This window comes from Mobula hypostoma, chromosome X1, assembly GCF_963921235.1.
Source record: "Mobula hypostoma chromosome X1, sMobHyp1.1, whole genome shotgun sequence".
NCBI classification, from domain to species: Eukaryota; Metazoa; Chordata; class Chondrichthyes; order Myliobatiformes; family Myliobatidae; genus Mobula; species Mobula hypostoma.
In genome coordinates this window covers 11,575,320-11,598,912 of record NC_086128.1, presented here as the reverse complement: position 1 = coordinate 11,598,912, position 23,593 = coordinate 11,575,320, and the positions used below count along the sequence as shown (strand labels likewise).

Genomic DNA, 23,593 nt, shown 5'->3' with positions numbered 1-23,593 from the left:
CACACACCTCTTTATACTGGTCATTCATCAGTGGAAACTGAGCCCCATCCCTGGCACTTCTCCTCTGCCGTCTGTTCCACCCTCACCATTCCCAACATCCTTTGCTCCCGCCATATTTATAGACTCTCTCTCTCTGCTCCACACTGACAAATACTGTACTGTGCAAAAATCTTGGGCACCATAGCGTGTACACCAACATAGATATACACGCACAAAAGCACAGGAAAAAGGCCATCAATATCATGAAGGATCCCATCTACCTTGCTCCAATCAGAGAGGAAACTATGTAGCATTTACACCTGAACCACCTAACTCACTTTCCCCAAGGAGCAAGCCTCCACCCACAAAACCCACCCACCACTTTATCATTTCCTGTCAAGTCACTTTATTTTATGTAGACACTCCTGTACCTAGCACTACTTTATGGACATGCAATTTATACAAGCCATCTTATTTATTTACATCTATTGCGCTTTTTTATTATTGTGTTATTTATCTTGTGTCTTTGTTGTGCAGCGTCAGATCTAGAGTAACAACCGTTTTGTTCTCCTTTACACTTGTGTATTGGAAATGACATTAAACAATCTTGAATCTTCCAATAACTTACCCACTACTGATGTCTGAGGGAACACCGCAACAGGCCCTGGGAATTTATCCACCCTAATGTGCCTTAAGAAAGCAAACACCTCTGATCTGAATATGGTCCAAGACCTTACTGCTGCTTTGCTTCACTTCCGTGGACTGTGTCTTCACCGGAGAAAATAGAGGCAAAAAAAAAAATCCATTTAAGATCTCCCCCATCTCTTTTGACTCCATTCATAGATGACAACTCAGAACTTCAAGACGACCAATATCCTTTTGCTCATAATTTATCTGTAGAGTCCTTGGGTTTCTCCTTCACCTCAGTTATTTCTGAGGTAGTATCCAAAATGGGAGAGGAGTTAACTTACAGCCTTACATAGTTATACTTACAGAATCACAGTTTAGTCAATGAACCAGACTATGAAGATGTTAATGAACAGCTCAAAAAACAAACTGGTATGAGATGCTTCACAAGACCGAGACAACATTCAGACAGACTAACAATTGGCAAATAACACGCATGCTACCAAGTCCCAGACAATGAATCTGCAACAAGACTATCATCTGCCTTTAACAACCAATGGCATTTAAACAATGAGGCCCTCAACATCAAAGTCACCTTCGAACAGAAACTCAGTTGGACCAGCCATAAGTACTCTGGATACATGACAGTATCAAACGCCAACTATCCTGAAGTGATACAACTCCTAGTATATCAAAGCCTTTTCACTACCTACCAGGTGTGAGTCAGGTACATGGAATGTTCTCCATTTGCTAGACAAAGATAGCTCCAACAATACTAGTTTGAGACTACTCAAAAGCAAAATCTGCCTGTACAAAACAGTATCTCATCCGTAATGTACTGTCTAAAAAGATGTAGTGCAGTTACTCACCTAGATAGCTCTTAACATCTAACTTGCCGTCTCTGCCAAGAACAAAAGCAAAGGCTTAGAGGTACTTGCAGGTGGTGCTCCCATAAATCACACAGCTTTCCAACTTGCAGAGCCAACAATGCATTTCCAAGTTGAAATCCTGTACTGCAATGGTTCACGTCAGCACTCCACCACAATCAAAAACAAATAGGGATGGGCAATAAATGCTAGCACTACCAGCAACCTCCAAATCTCCCAAAATAAATTAATTGCCAACTCTTTACCAAGGTCGTAATAATCTTCAACCTAGCATGCTTGTATTAAAAAAGTGTTTTACTCAAGGGACAGTGGACTGCTTATGCACTGGACAACTCTTGGCATAATGCAACATCCTACTCATCAATGAGAACACAATACCCAACAAAACCACAAACTTGGAAAACCCATCTTAAATCTAGTCTCACAACAGAGTAGCCTACAAGTTGAACAAAGGTTCTATTGCAAGTATTACATGTATGCAGTTAGTCTACAGCACATGCACATTGTTTCTGATGAATTGGCTACTGTAAGTTGGCCAAATATTTTTTTATGGAGGGAGAGGCAAAGAAAGTAAATAAGACCAAATCAGTGCTCTGGCCGATAAATCTTCAAGGACACAAGTAAATAGCTGAACTCTACATGGACCCCAACAGCAGGGCAGAGTTGCTGGAATTCCACACCATTACATTTGGGCACAAGCATCTGCGATGTAGTGCCAGTAGTGAGTCAGACCTGGTAAACCATCAATTGTTGGTGCAATATTCAAAGTTTGACCATTTTGGTCAGAGGGAGGTTTCTACCAGGCTCGTCTTCCCAAAGCAGTGATTTACTTGCACTTCTCCCAAGCTAGAGTGCTGCATTCAAATTTTCAGTGGTTTGTCTTCTGAAGAAAGCACAAAGGTGACCACTTTGTGAAGCTCTGTGCTCCATTTTGCAGGGTGACTAAGTTTCCTGTTGCCTGCCATTTCAAATTTTCACCCTTTCCATTTCTCTCTGACCTGTGGTTTCCAACCCCAGCACAAAGTCCAAAGCAAACTCAAGACACCTGCTCTTCATTTGGGCTTTTTGCAGCTTGCAGGACTCGTAATCAAATTCTCGTTTCCTTCCTTTCTCTGCATCAGAGCTGGCAATTTATAACTGCAACTTACCCGATTGTGATGTTCACCATTTGTTCCCCTCCAGCACAACTGGACCTGCTGTATTGGGAGGGAAAACCTATCAAACTCTAACTGGCCCATTAACAACATACCCCCACAGCAATCCTGGCACAACCTACCAGATATTCTATGTATTATCCATCCCTCCCCCACCTTTGCAGCATCTTAGAGCTTTCCCTCCGTGTTCAGATGAAGTTTCTTTAACCTGAAACATTAAAGTCTTTCTTTTCAGATGCTGCCTGACTTGCTGTTTCCATTGTATTTTTTCCAGATTTCCAGCTCTGATTTTCTTTTATCAGCATTCAACACGAGGAAATCACAGTTTAATGTACAAGATTAGAAGCCAGTGTTAGGTCATTTGCTAACTAGATGCCACAGTGAAAATGAATAGCAGTTTAAAACTGAAGCACTTGCTGGTAAATTGCTCAGTGTCAAAGATAAAGCAATGTTGATACCAGAATTCAGCAATGTACTGAACTCATATTGGTTGAAGCTTGTGACCGAAGGACGAATATAACTTTTTTGCGCCATGCAGCTACTAGAAATATGTCATACACTCTCCATTTGCAGGCTTCCCAAAGTTCATTAGCTTGAATTTTTTCAACTGTTTGCATTTACAATCAAACAGCAAACTCATTAATCCACAACCATGAAATGGATCCATATTGTTTAAAAGAATGTGCACTTTTCAAACAGACAACCCTTCACAAACCTAGTTCAGTAGTAGCTGGTAAAAACTGTTACAATGCTACTACAGATCATTTGCCTTTGATTGCCTGGTTTTCCTTAACTAGCATTGGATGGCTAAAGGCAGATAGGTTAATAGATCTGGCTTATCAACACCACCGCCATACAGAAAATAAAACTTCCAGCTACTTTATGTAATAAGAAATTTACACATTATTCATTGCATAGCTCTATATCTATTCCAATAGTATCCAAGTGCACCTGGTTGGTGATCTGCAAGTCACTGTGTCCAGAAATTGAAGAGCAAATGTTTTCATAAATGCTCTGTCAAGTTCGTCATCTTCAATTTCATAACCTTACAAATGTGTTACAAACATAGTTATACCTACAAGACCTCAAAAGAGAAGTGTCTATGATGAGGACCAAACATTTAAGTCAGAATAGAAATACTCAAAAGCTTGGTTAATTTGGGCAGTCTACCATTAAAGACTTATAAAATGAATGATATTATGAACAGACACCAAAGGGTCCAATTCCATTAAGTTTCCTTGAATTGGCAACACAAGTCGTTAAGGTAAAGCAGCACATCGCTCAGGGCAAAGACGAGCTGGGACTTTGCAAAACACTGGTTAGGCTCCACTTGCAGCTCTGGTCACCACACCATGAGAAGGATGTGATTCCACAGGCAAGAGTGCAGAGCAGGTTCACTGAGATGTTGCCTGAAATGGGGTTGGGGTTGGGGTACAAGGTAGGTTGGGTTTGTTTTCTTTGGAACAAAATTGGCTGCTTTCCATGATGGGGTATTAAAAACATGAGGCAAAATAATTTTTAATGGGGATTTTTGGGTAAGGTTTGTTTGTTTACTTCTTAAAAATTTGCAATATTGGGAATGCACTGCTAGAAATGGTAAAATTCAATACTATTCCTTCATTAAGGAGGTATTAGAACAGACAAGCAAGACATAGGATACAGTGCTAATGTGGGCAAACAGCTGGCATAGACAGTGGGATAAAAAGGCCTGAGCTGAACAATTCTATGACTAATGGGTACACCCAATGTGATGTGAGAATCAACACACACGTTTACACCAGTGTTCATTTTATTTCAACTCATTGTTAAAACTGGAAGGCAACTGATAATGATACGTGCAGTCCATAAACAGCAACAAGAAAAATGCCGCAGTGGTGCTTTAAAGACTTGCAAAGCATCAGACTGGAACGCCTGGGAAGTTCAGTCTCAAAGAATTGAAGCAAATATGAGGTACCAGCTTAAAGATGAACCTTTGCTGGGATCTAAACATATATACTGAGATCACTCTAAACAAAATTTACTATTTCAAGCCACATTTTTATTTCAGGTTTATTAATATAAATGGTACAAATGTACTGATGCTGCACCAAAACGCTGATACCCACTTATTTCCTGAAGCTTACATCGTCAACTCCTGCAAAATAAAAAATTAAAAGTTATTAAAATCAGACAACATTCAACAGTCAACCACAAACTTAATAACTATGTCTAGTGTTGAAAGTTCAGACAAAAGCAGCAAAAGTTTAAATGAAATCAGCTTTACGACTTCCTCCCCCATTTCATAATATAAAAGAGGGGAAAAAAAACAGAACATACCATAATAGCATTTACAATATCATTGTTGTTATTTTTCAATGCACGGACAGCCTTAGCCCTAGACACATTGGCTTGGGACATGACCAATTCTATGTCCTTGACCTCCACACCAGTTTCATCAACCTGAAAGAAATGAAAAAAAAAAGAATTTACTCCTTCTTCCAACACATTTATCCTGCTATCTAGACCAGGGATTCCCTACCTTTTTTATGCCATAAGCTAATACCATTAAGCAAGGGGTACATGGACCCCAAGTTGGGAGCACCTGATCTACACTCAACTCACACCACTCCCATTACCATCCCAGACCAGGAAAATAAACCAGCAAGGTGCATTCATCTTTCTAATCAAGTGTCAATGAGCTGCTTCAAACAACACCCATGGGCAATGGGAAAAATTAAAATTTGTGGCTCTATTTAGACCATAAGACAAAGGAGCAGAAGTCAGCCATTCGGCCCATCGAGTCTGCTCCGCCATTTCATCATGAGCTGATCCATTCTCCCATTTAGTCCCACTCCCCCGCCTTCTCACCATAACCTTTGATGCCCTGGCTACTCAGATACCTATCAATCTCTGCCTTAAATACACCCAATGACTTGGCCTCCACTGCTGCCCGTGGCAACAAATTCCATAGATTCACCACCCTCTGGCTATTTAGGAGTTTTAATTCAAATTGTATAACTTAGGTTTAATATTAGAGTCAACCAATTTCATCTACAAAGTAATAGTAAATATTTGTATTCCTGATCATTTACTGGAGCCCAAGGCAACTATTGGACTAGTTTTACTAACACAAAACTCATCTGGGAGTTCATTAATGATTTCAAGTCACATAGATTAGGCTAACAACTACACAATTGCTTTAGACTCTAACAATCCACTCACCCAACATAAGCGGTGTGGGTGAAAAAAAAGAACCCAACCTCATTAGTTTCAGTGGCATGTGGGTAGCATCAATTCCCACGGCAGACTATTCAACATTCAGTTGAAGATCACATAGCAATCACTTAGATGAAATTGCTGGAAAGCTCAAGTGTACCAAGAAAGCCAACCATTGCAGAAAGTTGGTAAAAATTAGTGCTGTTCTAAGCTGCATAATTTTAAGGACTGCAGTGTTTTGGATATCAAACTCAAAAGCATACCTCCTCTTCTTCGCTCTCCTCCTGTACAGTTGGAGTCTGTGTGTTTTCTTGGATATTGGCAACAGATTCTCCCTGTACCTTGAATTTCTCGGCAGCAGCAAGCTGAGCTTGTTGAGATAAGTCCTCAATCTAGGTACAAGCACAAAATAAAAGTTCAAAGCTTCCACTGCAAAAAACCATTTTCACCAAATATCAAAAAACTGCTGCAGAAAGATTTCAAATTTGAAACAATATATTCTGAACTAGCACTGGTACAAATAAAACTGATCATGAGGAAATAAAATTAGGAAAGCAGCTGCAGCACAGGGTAGTTTTAGTAGATAACCTTGTCATCAACATGATGAAGGGGTCAAAATCTACCAGGAAGTGTAGTCACATTTTGTTGATTTGAAAACACCCTTTTTTTTTTACAATTTACTGGTAAAGTTAGATCACATTTGTATTTACCTTAGCTTCACCGAAAACAATATAGGTATCTGATGCTGGGCTCTTGTAGACATCTGGCTTTGTGATGACAAACAGTATGTTTTTCGATTTTCTTATTGTAACCCTCGTCACTCCAGTAACCTGGCGAAGACCTAGTTTTGACATTGCCTGCAAGGAAAAGGATAACCTTCAGGAAGTTCTATTTATATATACAATTTAATAAAACCTCCTGTAGAGATTACTGTGTAATGTTTTAGCCACCTAGTTTGCCTTCAAATGCAACAAAAGCCGCAAATACTTAGCTAGTGAGGTTTTGAAACCCTCACTAAAGCACATTAAACACCAATCAGAAAAATTTACCACTAACCTATTATTTGAACAGAATGCAGGCTGACACTGCTTCAACTTAAGTAAACTGCCAACTTCAGCGCCAAAAAAAATTACTTACTTTTCGTGCTTTCTTTTCACTTCTGCTTTGTTTTGCTTTGCTAACTGGCTCTTCATCAATTTCAGCTGCTGCTGCAAGCTTCAGAAGAAAAAAGATAATTAAGTCACTTGGTACAATAAGTAGAAACCTAAAAAATAATAAACTCTGTACATCAGTTTCTATACAGTGATAGTTAAGTGACTTTGCATCGGTGACAATTCTAAATGATCTGCAAGAGATACCAGCAAAATCAATCCCAGAGTTGCCTTCCCTAGATGCTACCTATTGCTGAAAATGGCAAATTGTCAACAGGATCATAACCTTGTCATTCACATCCACAACACTCCCAAATCATATGCAGCATGGAATTCTCTCCAAGGTATCAGATTACAACGACGTCCAATTTTACCATATTAAAATTATGCTCCAGTACTCCACACACCAATCTCAAAATTAAGATAGGTTTAAACTCAAATAATTGTACATAGATGGTGTCCAAGGGACTGTCAAATCTATTATCATATTTAAATTGGGTTTAATATTCAAGTTTAACTTGGTTAACCAATTATGCATATTACCCTTAGGAATCTAATTGAAGAACATTAAATTTGGCCTTGTTAATGACTTGTGGCACAAATGAAGAGTGGCAGAGCTGGTTAGTTTCAATACAACTGCCTAAATAGTATTAAGTTTTCAAGTGCAATGCTGAAGCTTCCACCCCAACAAAAAAAAATGGCAAGAGTTGGGAGATGCAGTCAGTCTTGTAGACAGATTCTGGTTGCTGAGGGAGGGGTGCCAGGGGACAGACATAAACTCGAAGATGTGAGTATTGCAATTATGCGCACAACTTGCTCAAATATTCCTCCATTATCTAAGCAACAATTCAATGCCCAGATCATGGGGTTGTTTGGTCACAAGCCAATACACATGGAATTTTATTCTCAGACTTCATACCTCCTTCAAAAGCAGAGCAGCAAAATAACTTCCATTGCTACTTCACACAAAGGAAACTGGCACATTTGACTCATACGTCCAACCTTTATTTATATAGCAATATACACATCTCTTGCACAGTACAGTAGAAAACACAGTATTGACCTCTCCAAATGCTTCCATCCAGATGCAAGCCTTTATTGAAATTTCAAAATACTGTTCGCTTATAATATACACAGAGATCCATTAAAATATGAAGACTTGCTAAAGATAATATCTGAAGTTGGATGGATGACAGTGGTGGAAACTAAAACAGGAGTGGCCATGAAGCAAACTAATGTTCACATTGTCACTTATTCTTTGTTTTTATTATGAAACTTGGTGAAGACCATCAGCTTGTAAAGCAATTCTTTGTGAATTGCTTATTGTCCAAGCTGAGATTGTTGAAAAATTAACCATATCCTGGTACAAACCAAAGCCTTCAAAAGAATCAGGCAACTTGAAGTACTAAAGCTACACAATAGAATTATGCTTTAAGAATCTAGACTCTGAGCCCAATTCTACAAAAGAAAAAAATTTCACCAAGTAAATAGGTACAAAGTTAGTAGGCTAATTGCCTCCAACTTGTGAGTGGCAGAATCTGATTGAGTGGATGGGGACGAGGAAAATGTGTGGAGAATAAAAATTAAGTTAATGTATGCAAGTGTAGACTTGGTGTGTTGCAAGGCCTATCTGCATAGTGAGACAATAAGCCATTGGATTCCTAAAGCCATTTCCATCCTTCGACATAACTGTGGCTGATCTTCCAGCTCAAACAGTTCAGTCCCATGCTCATAACTCTTTAAACTCAGATTCCTTTAGCATCCAAAAATCTGCTCATCAATGGCCAATACCCTCAACGTAGAGAATTAAGGAATTACCACCCAATAAGAAATTACAATGACGTGATTATACTAGAGAATGCAGATTCACAGCATGTTGCCTGGATTGAAGGACTTTAGCTATGGGAATATTCGATTGGCTGGATTTGCTTTCCCTGGAACAAAGGGGGCTAAGGGACAACTTGATAGAAGTCTATAAGATCATGAGAGGCAAAAATAGGGTATATACTATCTTTCTCCTCACTGTGGTAATAAAACCAAGAAGCCACAACTTTAAGATGAAGGTAAGGAATTCTAATATGATCTCAGGAGCAAGTTCTCTTTAAACAGAAAGTGGCTGATATTTCTGCTCTTCAATGCTGTCACCCTTCCCTCTAAATTAGGTTGGTGAACAGAGGACTAGACCACTCAATCTCTACCACCTCAGGAAGCAGTCTCATGAATTGTTATTGGGCATATTTTCTGAAGGCGGGTAAATTTTACATAAAAGTAAAGGTGGGGATGGTTGCAGGCAGACAGCACCCCAATATGTCTGAGCTGCTGAAAGATGAGAACTGTGGGAAGGACACTATACAGTGAAGTCTGTTGGCCTTTTGAAGCAGTTTTTATAATTGTTATATTTACATATTTGCAGACACACCTGAGCTTGCTGTGTTGCTGACTGCGTTGTATCCTGTTCTTCCAGTTCTGGTACCGATTCATCGCTGTCCGATTCTGTCCCAGACCCTACAAAATGTCACACATTTAATACACGGCTCCGCACAGTGCAGCTTTGCGGGATTTTCAGTGGTTTGCAAAAAAACGTGCTATTTCTGGGAAAAGTGAGGGACACCATTTTAGGTCATTACCATAATGCAGCCATGCCAACCAAGGTGGAGAAAGTGTAAACCTGTGCAATAAAGCTTGCTCAATGGATTTTAAAAAGTGGATTCAGATTTATCTATTTTTATATAGCCATTAAGCACAAAACCTGAAAACAAACATGGTTAAAAAACCTTTGTGGCAGTTTTTTTTTAAACCTTCAAATGTTATTTACAAGGAGGAAAAACACCTAGATTCTTCAATGCTAAGCCAGCTTAGCTTTCACACCATGCAGTAAAAGATTTCAAGGTTAGCGTGAATATCCTTGGTACCAGATTACGTCACTAATTATATGTAATTTCAATGCTCCATTCTCATACCTGTAATGCTCATCCTGGTGTAGAAAATAGGCAAATAAAATCTGCAATATATACACTGGAGTTTGGGTGTCCCTTTTTTAGTTTCAGCATGTGAGGCAAAGTGTTAATACAATTAGTGTACTACAAACCTTTTAAAACCAGTTCAGTCAAGTTAAATCCTTGTTTCTTGTGAAATATAAGTGAAGAAAACAAAAAGGTGGACTTCACACTGCCATTAGTACACAAGCTTTATACACTCTGTGGCCATGGTTGAAATTTGTACATCATTAACCTGCCCCAAAAAGAGACAGCAATTCTATAATACAGGTCACAACTGATGCATTTCCTTCCAAGGCAACTGGAAACAAAGTGAAATTACGCTCATCTTTTTCCTTGACCCAGCTAGAAATTGGGATTTATGATTAGAATTTCCTGGTGAATAAGTTTATAACAATAGTACAGATTTCAAACCACACAGTTTTCCCTTGCCGCAGGACAGGCTAACTTTAAGCTTTCTCATTCTGGAGGACAACACATATTTCAATAAAACATTCCAAAGAGCACAAGTGCATCACTTAAAGGTTAGCCTTTCCCAGGTGTGAAATTTATTGAGTCTTTACTTCTAAGTTTAATTCAAGTGCACAGTTCAACTAAGCAGGACACCAGTACATGCACACCTCAACCAAACTAAATACCCTCATCATTTTGCTTCACCGATTCCTTTCCAGTCAGAGCAATCTTGGGAATTGCCTTCTCAACAACAGGTGGGGCAGGAGCTTCACAGGGGGGAATCTTGTTGATAGCAGGAATCAAAGGAGGCATCTCATCATCGTCATCAATTTGGACAGCAGAAGATAATTCAGGGGATGGGGTAGTGAGTTGAACAGAGGCAGGTGGGAGAGTGAGAGATGCAGGAAATTCAGTGACAGGTCTAGATTCTGAAGATAAAGAAAGTTCAGTGGATGTAGGTACCTCATCAGATGAATAATCAGAAACAGGTATAGAGGATGGCAACTCAGTGGCAGCGTGCAGAGGCGGCTGAAGCTGTGAATTCGCAGGGGGATCAAAAGGCAGAAGCGAGTCAGAAGTGTGAGCAATTTGGGTAGATAAAGCTAGCTCAGAAACCAGGGGTTGAGGCTCTGAAGAGGGCAAGTCTAAAGACTGAAGGAGCTGAACTGGTGGGACTGTTGTTGGTGACTGCTCGAGAGTAGCCTCATTGGCACAGAGCGCGTCTTGACACACAGAAAAATCAGAATTGTCGGAAGGCTTTTCAGGAAAAGAAAGGGGCACAGTGTCACGTGGTTCAGTTGCAACTGGAGACTCAGCTGCAGCAGTCTCTGGAGGACTGGAGGGCAATGGCAAATCAAAAGGGAAATGGCCCGTGGCCACTGCACCCTCAGAGGGCAGGGGCATTGCCACTTCACTAGAGAGCACAGGAAGCTGCACAGCTTTGTCTGCAGTGAGTACAGGCACTTGATCACCAATTCCATCAGTGGGCACAGGTTCATCAACAACAGTATCAGCTTCAGGGAAAGACAACCTAGCTGGAGTGATAATACTATCATCAGGTGAAGGCACAGTGGCTGTAGGTACAGCAGCTACATCAGACGAAAGTTTCGCGGCCACGTCAGTTGTAACTTGTGCATCAGATGAAAGCAGCTGAAGGGCATTGGCAGGTAGCACAGGAGAGGCAGCTATAACATAGTCACACGGAGAAGGTCCGGAGCTGGCATTTACAGAGTCATGAGGGTCAGAAACTGGAGGTGGATGGGCAGTGGCAGCAACCAAATTGGTGGACAAAGAGGCAACAGGAGTAACAGGGTCAACTAATGCTGGACTATCAGCACCAGTATCAGCAGGGAATACCATGGTAGCAGATGAAGACAGTTCTTCTTGAATGGCAACCGCATCAGCTAAAGGCTGCCCAAGGATGGATGAAACAGGCTGGTCAGCAAGTGAATTCATTTGATCAACTGCAACAGCTAGGGGCACAGCAGTGGCAGTACCACTGCAGGAAGCTAGAGCATCAGGGGTGACCTCTTCATTTTTCACAGACCCAGGCAGACTTCCCTCCAATTCAGCCAAAACCTCACTGTTAATAGGAGTGGCACTTGGAGAGTCAGTGGACAAGTGCGACTGATCACTGCTGGAGCCATCAACCACTTCAGCTGATGTTATACCAGCGGGTGCTGCAGGGGCAGGCTTAGGGACAAGGTTAGTGTTAGCAACAACAGCATCAGCTGGGGGCAGTCTCACATCAGAATCTACTTCAGTGGTCAAAGAAACCGCAGTGTGAGAAGGTGATAACTCAGATTGTCTGCCGACCTGGTCACCCCCTGAACTTGACTGATCAACAGTGGGAACAGCAGCTGGATCAGCCGACAATTGCTTAACGGAACTAGCAACCGTATTAGATGAAGGCAGCCCATTGACATCAGTCAAGTCAGGAGATGGGGATAGTTGACTGGCAGCAGGACAAGGTAGCACCTCAGAAGAAACAACAGAAGTAGAAGACAGAGGGAGCTCTGAAGGAGATTGGACAAGAGGTAGCACATTAGCAGACAGTAGGGATGAAGGTGTATTGTTGATTGTTTGGGGAGATGGAAGCTGAAGATCAGGGTCATGCAAGTCAGTAGCAGCTGAAAGCTCCATCTTACTGGTACCGCTGGATTCACTTTCAGCCTGCATGTACTCACTGGCTGAGGAAACCGAGTCATGCTCAGAACTGGTTTCAATAGCAGCTGTTGAAGATAACCAAAGAAAAACCATCAATATGAAGTAGAAAGAGCAGAACTGTCACTAGGACTTCAAATCAAAGTGCATTTAAGACTAAATGTTACATTTAGCTCTGCAGTGCAGAAGAATTGATTCAGCCCAAATGATCTATGGTTATTTAAGATTTCCACAGCAATCTTCACTCATCCTACACGTCCTATGTACTTTCACACTGCTGTTTAACTAAGCCATTCTTGTCTCAAGCTACTTGATAGAAGTTTCTCTCAAATAACCCACTGAATATTATTAGGTGATAAGTTATGGTCTCCCCTAAAATAGAATCAAATGCTTTTGAGTTCAATAACTGATTAAAGCTCCTAGTCCTACTTGACAGTTAGAGCTTCAAGCCCAATTATCAACTTTTCACCCATCTTCCTCACATGAGCAAAACTGCACAGTACTGAGATCTGAAGTTCAACATGCTTACTTTTGAATTCTCTCCTTCGATAAATGAAACTCATTGCCTGGTGTTTCTTGGGTAGCTTTGAAGCTGCACCATTACTTGTATCTACCCCTAGATCCCTTTGTTTTTCTACCCATTAAGATACCCAAGGACAGGGGTCACTTGTATTAGCCAACACATCTACTTAAAATTGTATTTCTGTATTTACATCTTGCATCCCAAATCACCTCAATCCCACTCCAAAACCAAATTCTACTCTTTTTATTTTTGTAATTTAATTTCATCCTTGATCTGTTTTCATTAAAGTTAGAATAAGCGCTAATTTACTGAAATACAAGATCCTGAAGTGGCAGTTTCCGTTATTAAGATCCCAATGAGGGGACGTTGTTACATTTACTTTTTTAAAACATTTTTTATTTTTATTTGGATAAGGAATTCACAAGTATCATGAACTTTTTCCACATGTATAACCTTTTCCATTTTTCTTTGTGCATGTATAAAACTATAGTTACTTATACATTCCTAAGTACACATTATGATATAAAAAGAAAATAGACACTTAAATAGATAATTATGTGCAGTTGAAATTCTAATCTATTAGGCTAAGTAATGATATTAGTTGTTAAAAAAATAGTAATAATAGTGGATTAATAATAATTTCCATCTCTCTCTGCTGGACCATTTCTTCTGGTCCAAAATGTAAGCCTATGTAACAACCATTGTAGGTGTTTATATCCTAACTTGTTCATGTTTGCCCCTACCCCCAATCATAATTATCCAATCCCTATGTACTTGTTTACTTAATTTTATCATTTTTTATCCCTTTCACCAAATCTTTTCCTTTACTTGAGTTAATTCTCCATTTTCCAAAAAAAAGAAAAACAAAAACAGTAAACATTTAGACCAGGGGTGCTTATGTTAGCAATATTACTGTGTTGATGAGAAGAGCAGTATAAATCATTTGGAGAGTCATCTAAAGTCTGCTCGCTTTGGGGTTATATATTCAATCCATTTATTCCAAATTTGATAAAATTTTTCTTTTTGAATTCTCAGGGAGTAAGTCATCTTTTCCATTTTAAATATTTCCAAGATAATTTCGTGCCAATCTTCTAATGTAGGTGGTATTGGTTGTTACATTTACAATTGTTTAAAAGTGACATCCATAGAAATTGTTTCTCAGCGGATAATGAATCCATGAAATTCACCATCCTGAAGGACTGGAAGGAATTAAAAAGGAAGACAATTTTTAAAGACCAGGGAATTTAGAAGGCTGGGGAAAGACAGAGTTGAAGCTTGGGGTAGGTCAACCGTGATTATACTGAACAATAGGGCTGGCTTAAGAGGTCAGGTGGCCTACTTTCTACTAATGGCTGACTGGTTTGTTATCTCATTAACAATCAACACATGTAGGAGGCATGTTTAGTGGTGTGTAGGTTACACAAAATGGTCGTTGTTGATAGTTAAGAAGATGGTCTTAGGTTACAGAATGATAAATGATCAGCTAGCAAGCTGTGTGGAATGAAGAGGGAATTTAATCCTGACAAGTGCAAGGCAATGCCTTTTTGGATGTCTAGTAAGAGTAGGGCATGCACTATGAATGGTAGGACCCTATGGAGTATAGAAAAAGACTCCAGTCCTGCTGAAGAGTCTCAGCCCAAAATGGCGACTGTACTCCCCGCCCCCCCCATAGATACTGCCTGGCCTGCTGAGTTCCTCCAGCATTTTGTGTGTTGCATGGAAAAAGACCTTGCTGTGCAAGTAGAAGGACTACTGAAGGTGAAAGCACAGATAGATATGGTGGTATACAGAATACTTGTATTCAATGCCCCAGCAAATGAATGCAGCATTGACATCATTGCATAACTTTATAAAATATTAGTCCACAGCTAGAGTAGTGTGTGTAGTTTAGAAAATTATTGCACTAGAGTGCAATATGTTATGTGATACAGACTGGGGTTTTACTCGGGAGTAGAGGGGCCTGAGGAAACCTCCAGAGATGTACAAAATTATGAGTAGTCAGGGTGGAGAGTAAGAAACGTGTCCTTGTAATAAACAAGTCTAAAAATAGAGAAGATACTGTAGATTTAAGGCAATAGGGAAATCCAAAAAAGATTCCCTTTCTATCTCCCAGAGGGCATTTGCAACCTGGCATGCACTGCCCAAACTGCAGCTAGATACTCTTATTTAAAATGTACTTAGATAAGCACTTGAATCACTAAGGCATAAAAGGTGATTGAGCAAGTGGTGATAATTGGGATTAATGATGGGGGGGAGTGGGCTTTTGTGCTGTGTGACTGACAAACCTTTCTTCAACTTTCCATTAAAAGCACACATTGTTGGTCCAACACTACGCTAACCTAGGGATAGCATTTGACTTAAGTCTTTCAACTAATCTGCGACTGAAAGGTAAACTAATTTTGGGACAGCGGAAGAACGGGCTAGATTCAGGAAATTCAGACCATGTAATCCTAAATCACCACCCACTGCACATAAATGGTTATAACAGAATATTCAAGTGCACAAGAAAGTTGTTAGCAGAACTGCAAATTTCAGATCACTGTTAGTAAGAGATCATCTATGATCAATCTACCTGCAGTTTGAACAGACTTCTCAGGAGAAACGGGGGATACAGGTGTTTGGGCTGTAACAGGCACACCTGAAGGTCCTGAGGCAGGAGCACCAGACCCGGCTAGAAATTTGAGCAACAATGTGAGTTACAGACAAAACTTAAATGCAAATCCAGTCTTAAACCCAGAACTTTATATATACTCATACATACAGCTAGCAATTCAGAATTAACTGCTACTTCATGAGTTAACGGGTGTAGGTAATCTCTATCTGGTTTTATAAATAATTGATAAACCTAGTCAAATGTAAAAAAAAAGTCTCTAAATCCAAATTTGACAGGGCATTGAAAACACAAGTGGGTCAACAATGGTGACTTCTAAGTCTGCACTTATTTGTGCTTAAGCCAGATATTTTCAAGGCTGCTCAGAGGAAAACAGCTTTCATTTCTATCCAAGTGTGTGATTTGGTGACCACAGATGTGCCTGAAAACCAAAGACAAACTTTCATTAAACTGAAGCAGATTGTAGACCCACAGTTGGACTCTTCCACCCCCCCACCCCCATGAAAAAGAACAGAAAGACCACTCTTTCAACTCTCAAGACCAATTTAATCACCTCAACGTTGAGGGGAATAAATGGAACAAATCCCAGCCTGATCAATCCTTCCCCAAGTTACCACCTCTGTTCTAGCATCTACTGTCTTCTAAAGTCCTTTTCAATTCAATGTAGAGAAATTAGCTTGCAACAAAAGGTAAACATCTTTTCATTATTCAATAGCCTACATTTATTCTACTTCTCATAGGTTTTATTCAAAGTGAAATGGATGCATTAAAGCAAACTTGGACATTTACTTTCAACTGAACTCAGGCTCAAAAGACAGAATACACTCCACAGGATAAACCTGCAAATGTTAAAAGTTAAGAGTACTGGAAATGCACAAGACAAGAAAGTTCTTTGTAACGGTGTACTGACAAGACAATTTACATACATTAAACAAGCAGAATGTGCATATTTCTTCCACTCAAGTTAAAATGATGATGTTTCACATTACCATTTACATTATACAAACCTTGGGCGTCAACAGACACTGTTACCCTTTCACCACTATTTCCCCTCACCATTGCAGCACTGTACAATTTCAAGTTTACCACTCAAATGGAGATATGGAGGTTAATTTGCCATATTTTACTTCAAACTCTGCAACTAATCCAAAGTCAAGAAGGTATGTTTAAGTTGGCACAATGCCCTGTAATTAAAAATCTGAGTGCTCAATCCTGAAATACATCTGATACATCCACATGTAGATCATGCACACCAACTTGACACGCACCACCAACACAACTGCAATCAAACCCCACCTACTTTCAATAGGTGAAAGGGCAGCCCATGGCAGACTGTTTGGCTATCAGAAGTCCTTTTGATCACATTTTGAAGGGGTGTCATTTCATGACCTTTCAGCAAGTGGTAAAAATAGATGACTGAGTAAGAGTAGAGCTTAAAACTCATTTCTTTTGAGCACTCAGATCCTGTTGTAACCTTGAATTTACAACCTACACACAACTGACTATCCTCAACCACAAACTGACCTTAAGTATTAACTATAATACATGGAAAATATTTCACCTCTGCCGAGGTACAGCCATCCAAACTAACCAGGCAATTATATCAACCCCAAATGTAGTTATCAATTCCTCCAAAATTAACTGCACACCACTGAAGTATATTTACATTTTTTTTTACAATAGACCAAATACATTGTAGCAGAAGCACCATTCATGCTGCAAGGGAAAAAATACACTCTAGGTGAAACTAGAGAATGCAGGATTACTTTTCTGCAGACTATTTATTTAGTCTGACAGTTAAGTTTTCAACACATAAGCAATTAATATTCACAAGTCTTGAGTAAACCTAGGCAGTATTTTACACCAGCTTCCACAGAAATAAGAGCAAACACTTAAGTATCAAAATGCAACCAATTGCATTGACTGTTTTACACCATCCAGCTGCTGCAGTTACTGTTGTAATGTTTTCATCGGAATTCATTCTGAAGTATTGCTTAGAGCCTTAGTTGACTTCTCAGGAGATGAGATGATTTTGACTTGTCATATTTACTCTGCGCAAAGTTTGCTGCAAATGCTAATGCAACTTTTAAGTATAGGTGCTGAATTTTAGGAAAAGCACTTTTGAACACTGGGCAATATACACTGACAAATTCAAGCAAGCATTCCAACGTTGTAGATTGTTTTGCGCACATTGTCTGCTGCAAGCGCAAGGAAACATTTTGAAGTTATTAGCATGTTATATGGCTTTAGGACAATCCTGAGAAGAGAGGTTTTTTAATGCAATCTTGCTTTTTCTTTTTGCGCATACAAGCCAATAACATCTTTAAAAAGGTGACTGCAATTTCATTGTGGTCAGGATGCAAGTTGCATTCGGAATATCCTGACAGAAGAATGGATTTTAAATGCAAGTGCTTCTCTTTATTACAGAATTGTAGTTTAAGCTGGTTATACTCCTGTAATAAAAGCATGGATAGCGAACTTTATCAGCTTTTATGTACTGAAAGTTAACGTAACTGGCACAAGTCAGACATGCCCTCCTGCTGATGTACTTTCTGAAAAGAAAAATCTTATTAAAAAATTATCACATAGCAGTAGTTTTAATGTAGGATTTTCACAAGTCACTGCATTTTCTGCCCAGTCAGAACCTACAGGTTACAGTGTTAACAGACGTGAAGGCTCCTGAGACACAGCATTTTCAGTGGTGGCCTCCAATAGGGAAACTTCCATTTGCTATCTCAGTAACAGCTGAATCAGCAGCCGGAGTAATTTCGCTCAAAGCAGTACTTTCTCCCCAGGGGCAGGGGAAGTGTTGGCACCCTTGTGATCTTCAGCTGTCCAGGATTTGTATCATACTGAAAGCAGTCAACCAAGCTAGGCATTTACCTTATGTCTTAAGCGACTCATTTTACCAAAGAGGAAGAGGCTGTTGGAATTCCAACACCCAATCATCACGTGCCAATTACAAGGTGATGAAAGGTAAGATGGCTTCAGACTGAAAGTCAGTTAAACAATCTAGAACTCTGGACCTCATTAATTTGCTATACCAAGTGTGGAAAATCCCAAAAGACAACTATACAACAAGGGGCAAAGTTATACTTGCATCCTTGGTCGTCTGAGAGGTATTGCATTGCATAAAGCTCACGGCTGCCCAGTTACAAAAACCATTAAAATTGTGCTGGCTTCCAAAATTGATCATTTTGAAAAAGAGAAGATACCCAGAGGCATTTCAATTTGATAAAGTGCATCTTGAAGCCCGGTAGCTTACTTCCATCACTATGAAATGTAGAATCTTTCAGTCCTTCACCTTATTGATTCATTAATTCTAGCATAGAGCTAGCAAACAAGTTTTGTTTAAAACAAGCATGTATAAATAGTAACCTTGAGCCCTAGTTTCTTCAAAAGATAAAGCATGCTATTAGCAATCCTGATTAAGACCCATTGTTTACATTTTAACCTAGAATTCCAAAACAGCATAAAGACTGCACTCACTGCTCAACCTACTTAACCCCAACAAAATGTTTCATGTATCAGCATTCAAGGCTTGGAGAGAATGCAACTGCTTCCATTTTGTACCCCAAATATGCTGTGCTGCGGTTCCACAGCTATGTGTAACAAAAGAACTCTGCAGCAATTAGCAAAGCAATGAAATGGCATTTGCAATGAGGAATGCTCATTGTTTGCTGCATGATAATCCCAGACAGTTTTGAGCTGAACAAAGAATCTGAAAAGCCAGCAGCCATTAATGGATGCTAATTTTCATCAATAGGAATAAATTTGGCTAGAAGGAACTTGCCTGTAAATGAAAAAACAAACTTGATAAATTTGCTCCTTTAGAACCAGCTGAAAATACCCATGTAAAAAGCTGCTGATATTGTGTGCCACATTGATTCATTTCTTTGGATTAATGGGCGAACATCAAGTCACCTTGATGTATAAATGCTCTCCTTACCATCCTCCAAGCAATGTGGCAAATTGGAAGGGACACAACAGGGTGCCAGGCAGCTCCAAAACATTAATACAAAAGTCACAACTCCCAAAGGATTAATAGACTCCCTCAGTTCCTCAATTTCAAATCAAACAATAACCCTGCAGTACAAAGAAAAAACTGAGATCCTTTTCCGCAGGAACTGGGCCAAATCACAGTATTCACCATACAAAGTCACTTAAACGATGAAGGCCCAATCTTGGAACCATGGATTGGCAGTCTACTATTTTCACTTATTCTTAAAGCAGGGTACCAAGTAAACTAATCCACATTTTGGAAATAATGCCAAAGAGAAGGGAACAATGCAAAATTAGATCCAGATATTAAAAATGCTTGACAAGGGCCACCAAATGCTCTGGAATAAACATAGTGTGACTTAGAAATTAACGTATCAAACCTTGATCACTGCTCAAAAGGACCCAAATGAACAACCCAAAAGACAACAGGGACAGGTGATGTCCAAAAATGAGGATCCCTCTCATGCAATTGACAAATACAAACCTGTTTCAGCTTGGGGCTGCTGCATTTCTTGCTCTGTGGCAGGAACTGTTTCTGTGGCTTCACCGGGCATTTCTAGACAGAAAAATATCCATTGGTTAGGAATAATGCACATGCCATTAATCAAGAGCATCCACAGAAAGCCTGGTTGTGCTGAAGATGCAGCCTTTGAAATAAACTCATTGGTAAGCGGGGGGAGGGGGGGGGAGAGAGAAGAGCCTTCATATAGAGGCACTGAGTTAAATACACTAAGACAGTGACTGTAAGTGGAAAGTACATGCAGATCCATGTGCAATATCCTTCAAAATCTGCTGCAAATTTACAGCTCAAGCTTGCCAAATTTAGGCTGGTGGTTGAATCATAGAACACCAGGGCCAAATTTGCTATCTCATCTACAATCTGAAGAGTGAGCTAAAAAAAAATCACCCATGTCAATCAAATGGGATCTTTCTTGAACCTAGTTCAATTAAGTCAAAAGATGTTGATAAAATTAACAAGATAGCATTAAGTTCAGAAGTAACAAACTGCTGGAAACATGTAGCACCAGTAAAGAGAAACATTTTAAGGTTGGTGACTTTACGTCAAAACAAAAGGTCTGTTACTTGAAATAACTTCTCACAGATATGTCTATCCTGCTAGGTGTTTCTAGCATTCTGATTTAATATTTTCAGATTTTTAAAGAAACTTTTAACTTAAAAGTCTTCACCCTGGCTTGGTCAACCTCTTCAACTTTAACATCAAATCCCCAACACAGAAACAGGAGAACTCGCGTGCAAATTAAGCTGCAATGCAAGTGGGAAAGGTACAGCAAAGAGGAATAGTAATTCCAAGTATTATTCTATTTATGGTTGTTGAAAATCACCTTGGCAGCTACTGGATTGGATACAAATTCAGGGTGTTGTTACCCAAATGTATACTCAGTTTAAAGGCCAATTCATCATGCAAATACAGAAGTCCTTGCAAGTCATGATAAATGTAATGCCTTAATCACATGACAAACTTGACTACAATTCATTAGTTCCTATTATACTTCAAGGGTGAAGGAATTTTGACTTACAAATCATATTAAGACTTTGTTATTGGGGAAGAACACATTATACATAAACAGGACCAATAAGGCTTTAAGTTCTTAAAAGTTTGGCGAGAATTAACAAAAATAAAAGATGTAATTGTAGAATGTGAAGATGACGAAAGACTAAATAGTCTAGAAGTCAGAAAGACACGCAAGTGTAAAATGCTATTTTTCACCTAAGCTCACCAGTATGAAAGGACAGGATAATAGGAAGGGGGAGATCACAAAAATGGATACAAAGGAAATAAACAGTTTAAACACTTTACAAAATAGCATTCCAATACACCGAAACGGTCGAGACAACTTTTCGCGGCCTACCTCCACACGTTCAAAAATACAGAAGTTTAAAGATAAATAACCCATTACACAAAACATGCCCTCAAACATAAAATTCAGACCATAGTGTGCTTGACAGTCGGTTTGCTTTTCAGCCCCGCTACGCGTTAAACTGCCCCTCCCGGGTCACCACGAGATCGCCTTCACCATCTCCCTTCAGCCCCACACATTTCTCTTAAATCTGCCCCCAAGATTTAGCCACTTTTCCCAAGAAATTTTTAAACCATTACGATCGCCAAGTTCTCCCTTCCCACCTAATGCGAGATTTAAGACTGCTGAAAACAAACAACCCAGTAGATGGAGATGGATTTCCTACAGAACACTTACTGCCTCAGTTATTCAGATTCAAGATGGCTGAGAAAAGAGAAAGGCGGGCTCTCAGATTTTACAAAAAAGGTCGCGCGTCCGCTTCCGGGCTCTCCGCAGGATTTGAAGTCCCGCCCCCCGCGACTACTGATTAGTCAACATTCTGGTGATTGACTGTTTACAGTGCGCGCCCTCCTCGGTATCCACGCATGCATGAAAAACACGCACAAAATGCAGGAGGAGGTCAGCGGGCCGGTTAGCATCTATGGACGGGAATGAATAGTCAATGTTTCGGGCTGAGATCCTTCATCAGGACTGGAAAGGAAAAGAGAGTGATCCCTACATAAACTGGAGGGGAGTATGCAGGGGAAGAAAAGATGTGCTCACTGATAAGATCCCATTGGAGATGGTAAAAGTTATGGAAAATGATTTGCTGGATATGGAGACTCATAGAATGGTAGGTAAGGACAAGGTGTCAGAGATAGACCAAGTGAATTTGAGGGCAGGGTGGAAGTTGGAGGCAAAGTTGGTGAAAGTGACAAGCTCTGCAGGGTCCAGGAAATAGCACCAATGCAGTTGTCAATGTACTGCAGGAAGAGTTGGGAAGTATTACAGTGAAGGCTAGGAACACGGACTGTTCACTTAGCTGACGAAAAGACAGGCATTGCTGAGGCCCATGTGAATGCCCATGGCTACACCTTGTGTTTGGAGAAAGTGGGAGGAGCTGAAAGAGAAATTGTTGATTGTGAGGACCAGTTCTGCCAGAAGGAGGAGGTTGGTGGTGGTAGAGGGGAAACGTTTAAGTCTGTTATCATGAAAAAAGCAGAGAGATTTAAGGCCTTTCTGATGGGGAATGTAAGTGTATTGGGATTGGATATCCATGAACACAAATGGAATTTGTGATCATGACCAGATGATCTGTTTTTATTTTGACTGAGGGATCTAGCAGTGTAGCATCATCTCAGGATATCAGACGAGACCATGTATTCTGATCTCTGCAGTTTGAACCTATGACCATTTGATTTGGGCAAGTTGGAGCGATAGACTCATACAATATAGAAATAGCCACAAAACCCAAGGGATTCTGCAGATGCTGGAAATCCAGAACAACATATACAAAATGCTGGAGGAACTCAGCAAGTCAGGCAGCATCTTGACGAGGTTCTGCAAAGTGAGATCAGAGAGTTAGGTTCTAAGTTAAAGGGCAGGACCGACCTCCAGAGTTGTGATCTCAGGATTGCTACCTGTGTCACGTGCTAGTGAGGTCAGAACTAGGAAGATCATACAGTTTAATAGATAGCTAAGGGATTGGTGTAGGAGGGAGGGCATCAGATTTTTGGATCATTGGGCTCTCTTCCAGGGAAGGTGGGACCTGTACAGAAGAGATGGTTTGCACTTGAACTGGAAAGGGGCTAATATCCTAGCAGGAAAGTTTGAGAGTGCTGCGGGGGGGGGGGTTAAACTAGAGTAGCAGGGGGTTGAGAACTAGAGTCTCAGAACAGTTAGTGGAGAGGTTGTGGAGACAGATGTTGTTAAGACCTCAGACAAAGTCAGATATCAAAAGGTACAACTAATGTTTGAGCTGCGTATATTTCAATGCAGGAAGAATTGTAGGAAAGGCGGATGAGCTCGGCATGGATCAACATGCGGAATTATG

The 23,593-nt window shown here is 40.0% G+C and overlaps 1 protein-coding gene across 5 annotated transcripts; it reads right to left on the bottom strand.

Moving 5' to 3' along the window:
• Window positions 1-4,626: 4,626 nt before the first annotated feature.
• naca (nascent polypeptide associated complex subunit alpha) lies at window positions 4,627-22,040 on the bottom strand. 5 transcript variants are annotated; one of them, XM_063037951.1, is made up of 11 exons: window positions 21,958-22,027; window positions 20,226-20,297; window positions 15,701-15,799; window positions 12,590-12,673; window positions 10,628-10,870; window positions 9,413-9,498; window positions 6,980-7,057; window positions 6,553-6,699; window positions 6,106-6,234; window positions 4,964-5,086; window positions 4,627-4,781 (listed from the first exon to the last, which is right to left on the bottom strand). In XM_063037951.1, the coding sequence occupies exons 2-11, from the start codon at window positions 20,293-20,295 to the stop codon at window positions 4,767-4,769; spliced, it is 1,074 nt and encodes a 357-aa protein (XP_062894021.1). In that variant the 5' UTR covers window positions 20,296-20,297; window positions 21,958-22,027; the 3' UTR covers window positions 4,627-4,766. The 5 variants fall into 5 exon arrangements, with proteins under 5 accessions (XP_062894021.1, XP_062894022.1, XP_062894020.1 ...); XM_063037952.1 differs by having other exon boundaries at window positions 12,629-12,673; XM_063037950.1 differs by having other exon boundaries at window positions 10,628-12,673; window positions 21,958-22,036.
• Between the last annotated feature and the right edge of the window lie 1,553 nt (window positions 22,041-23,593).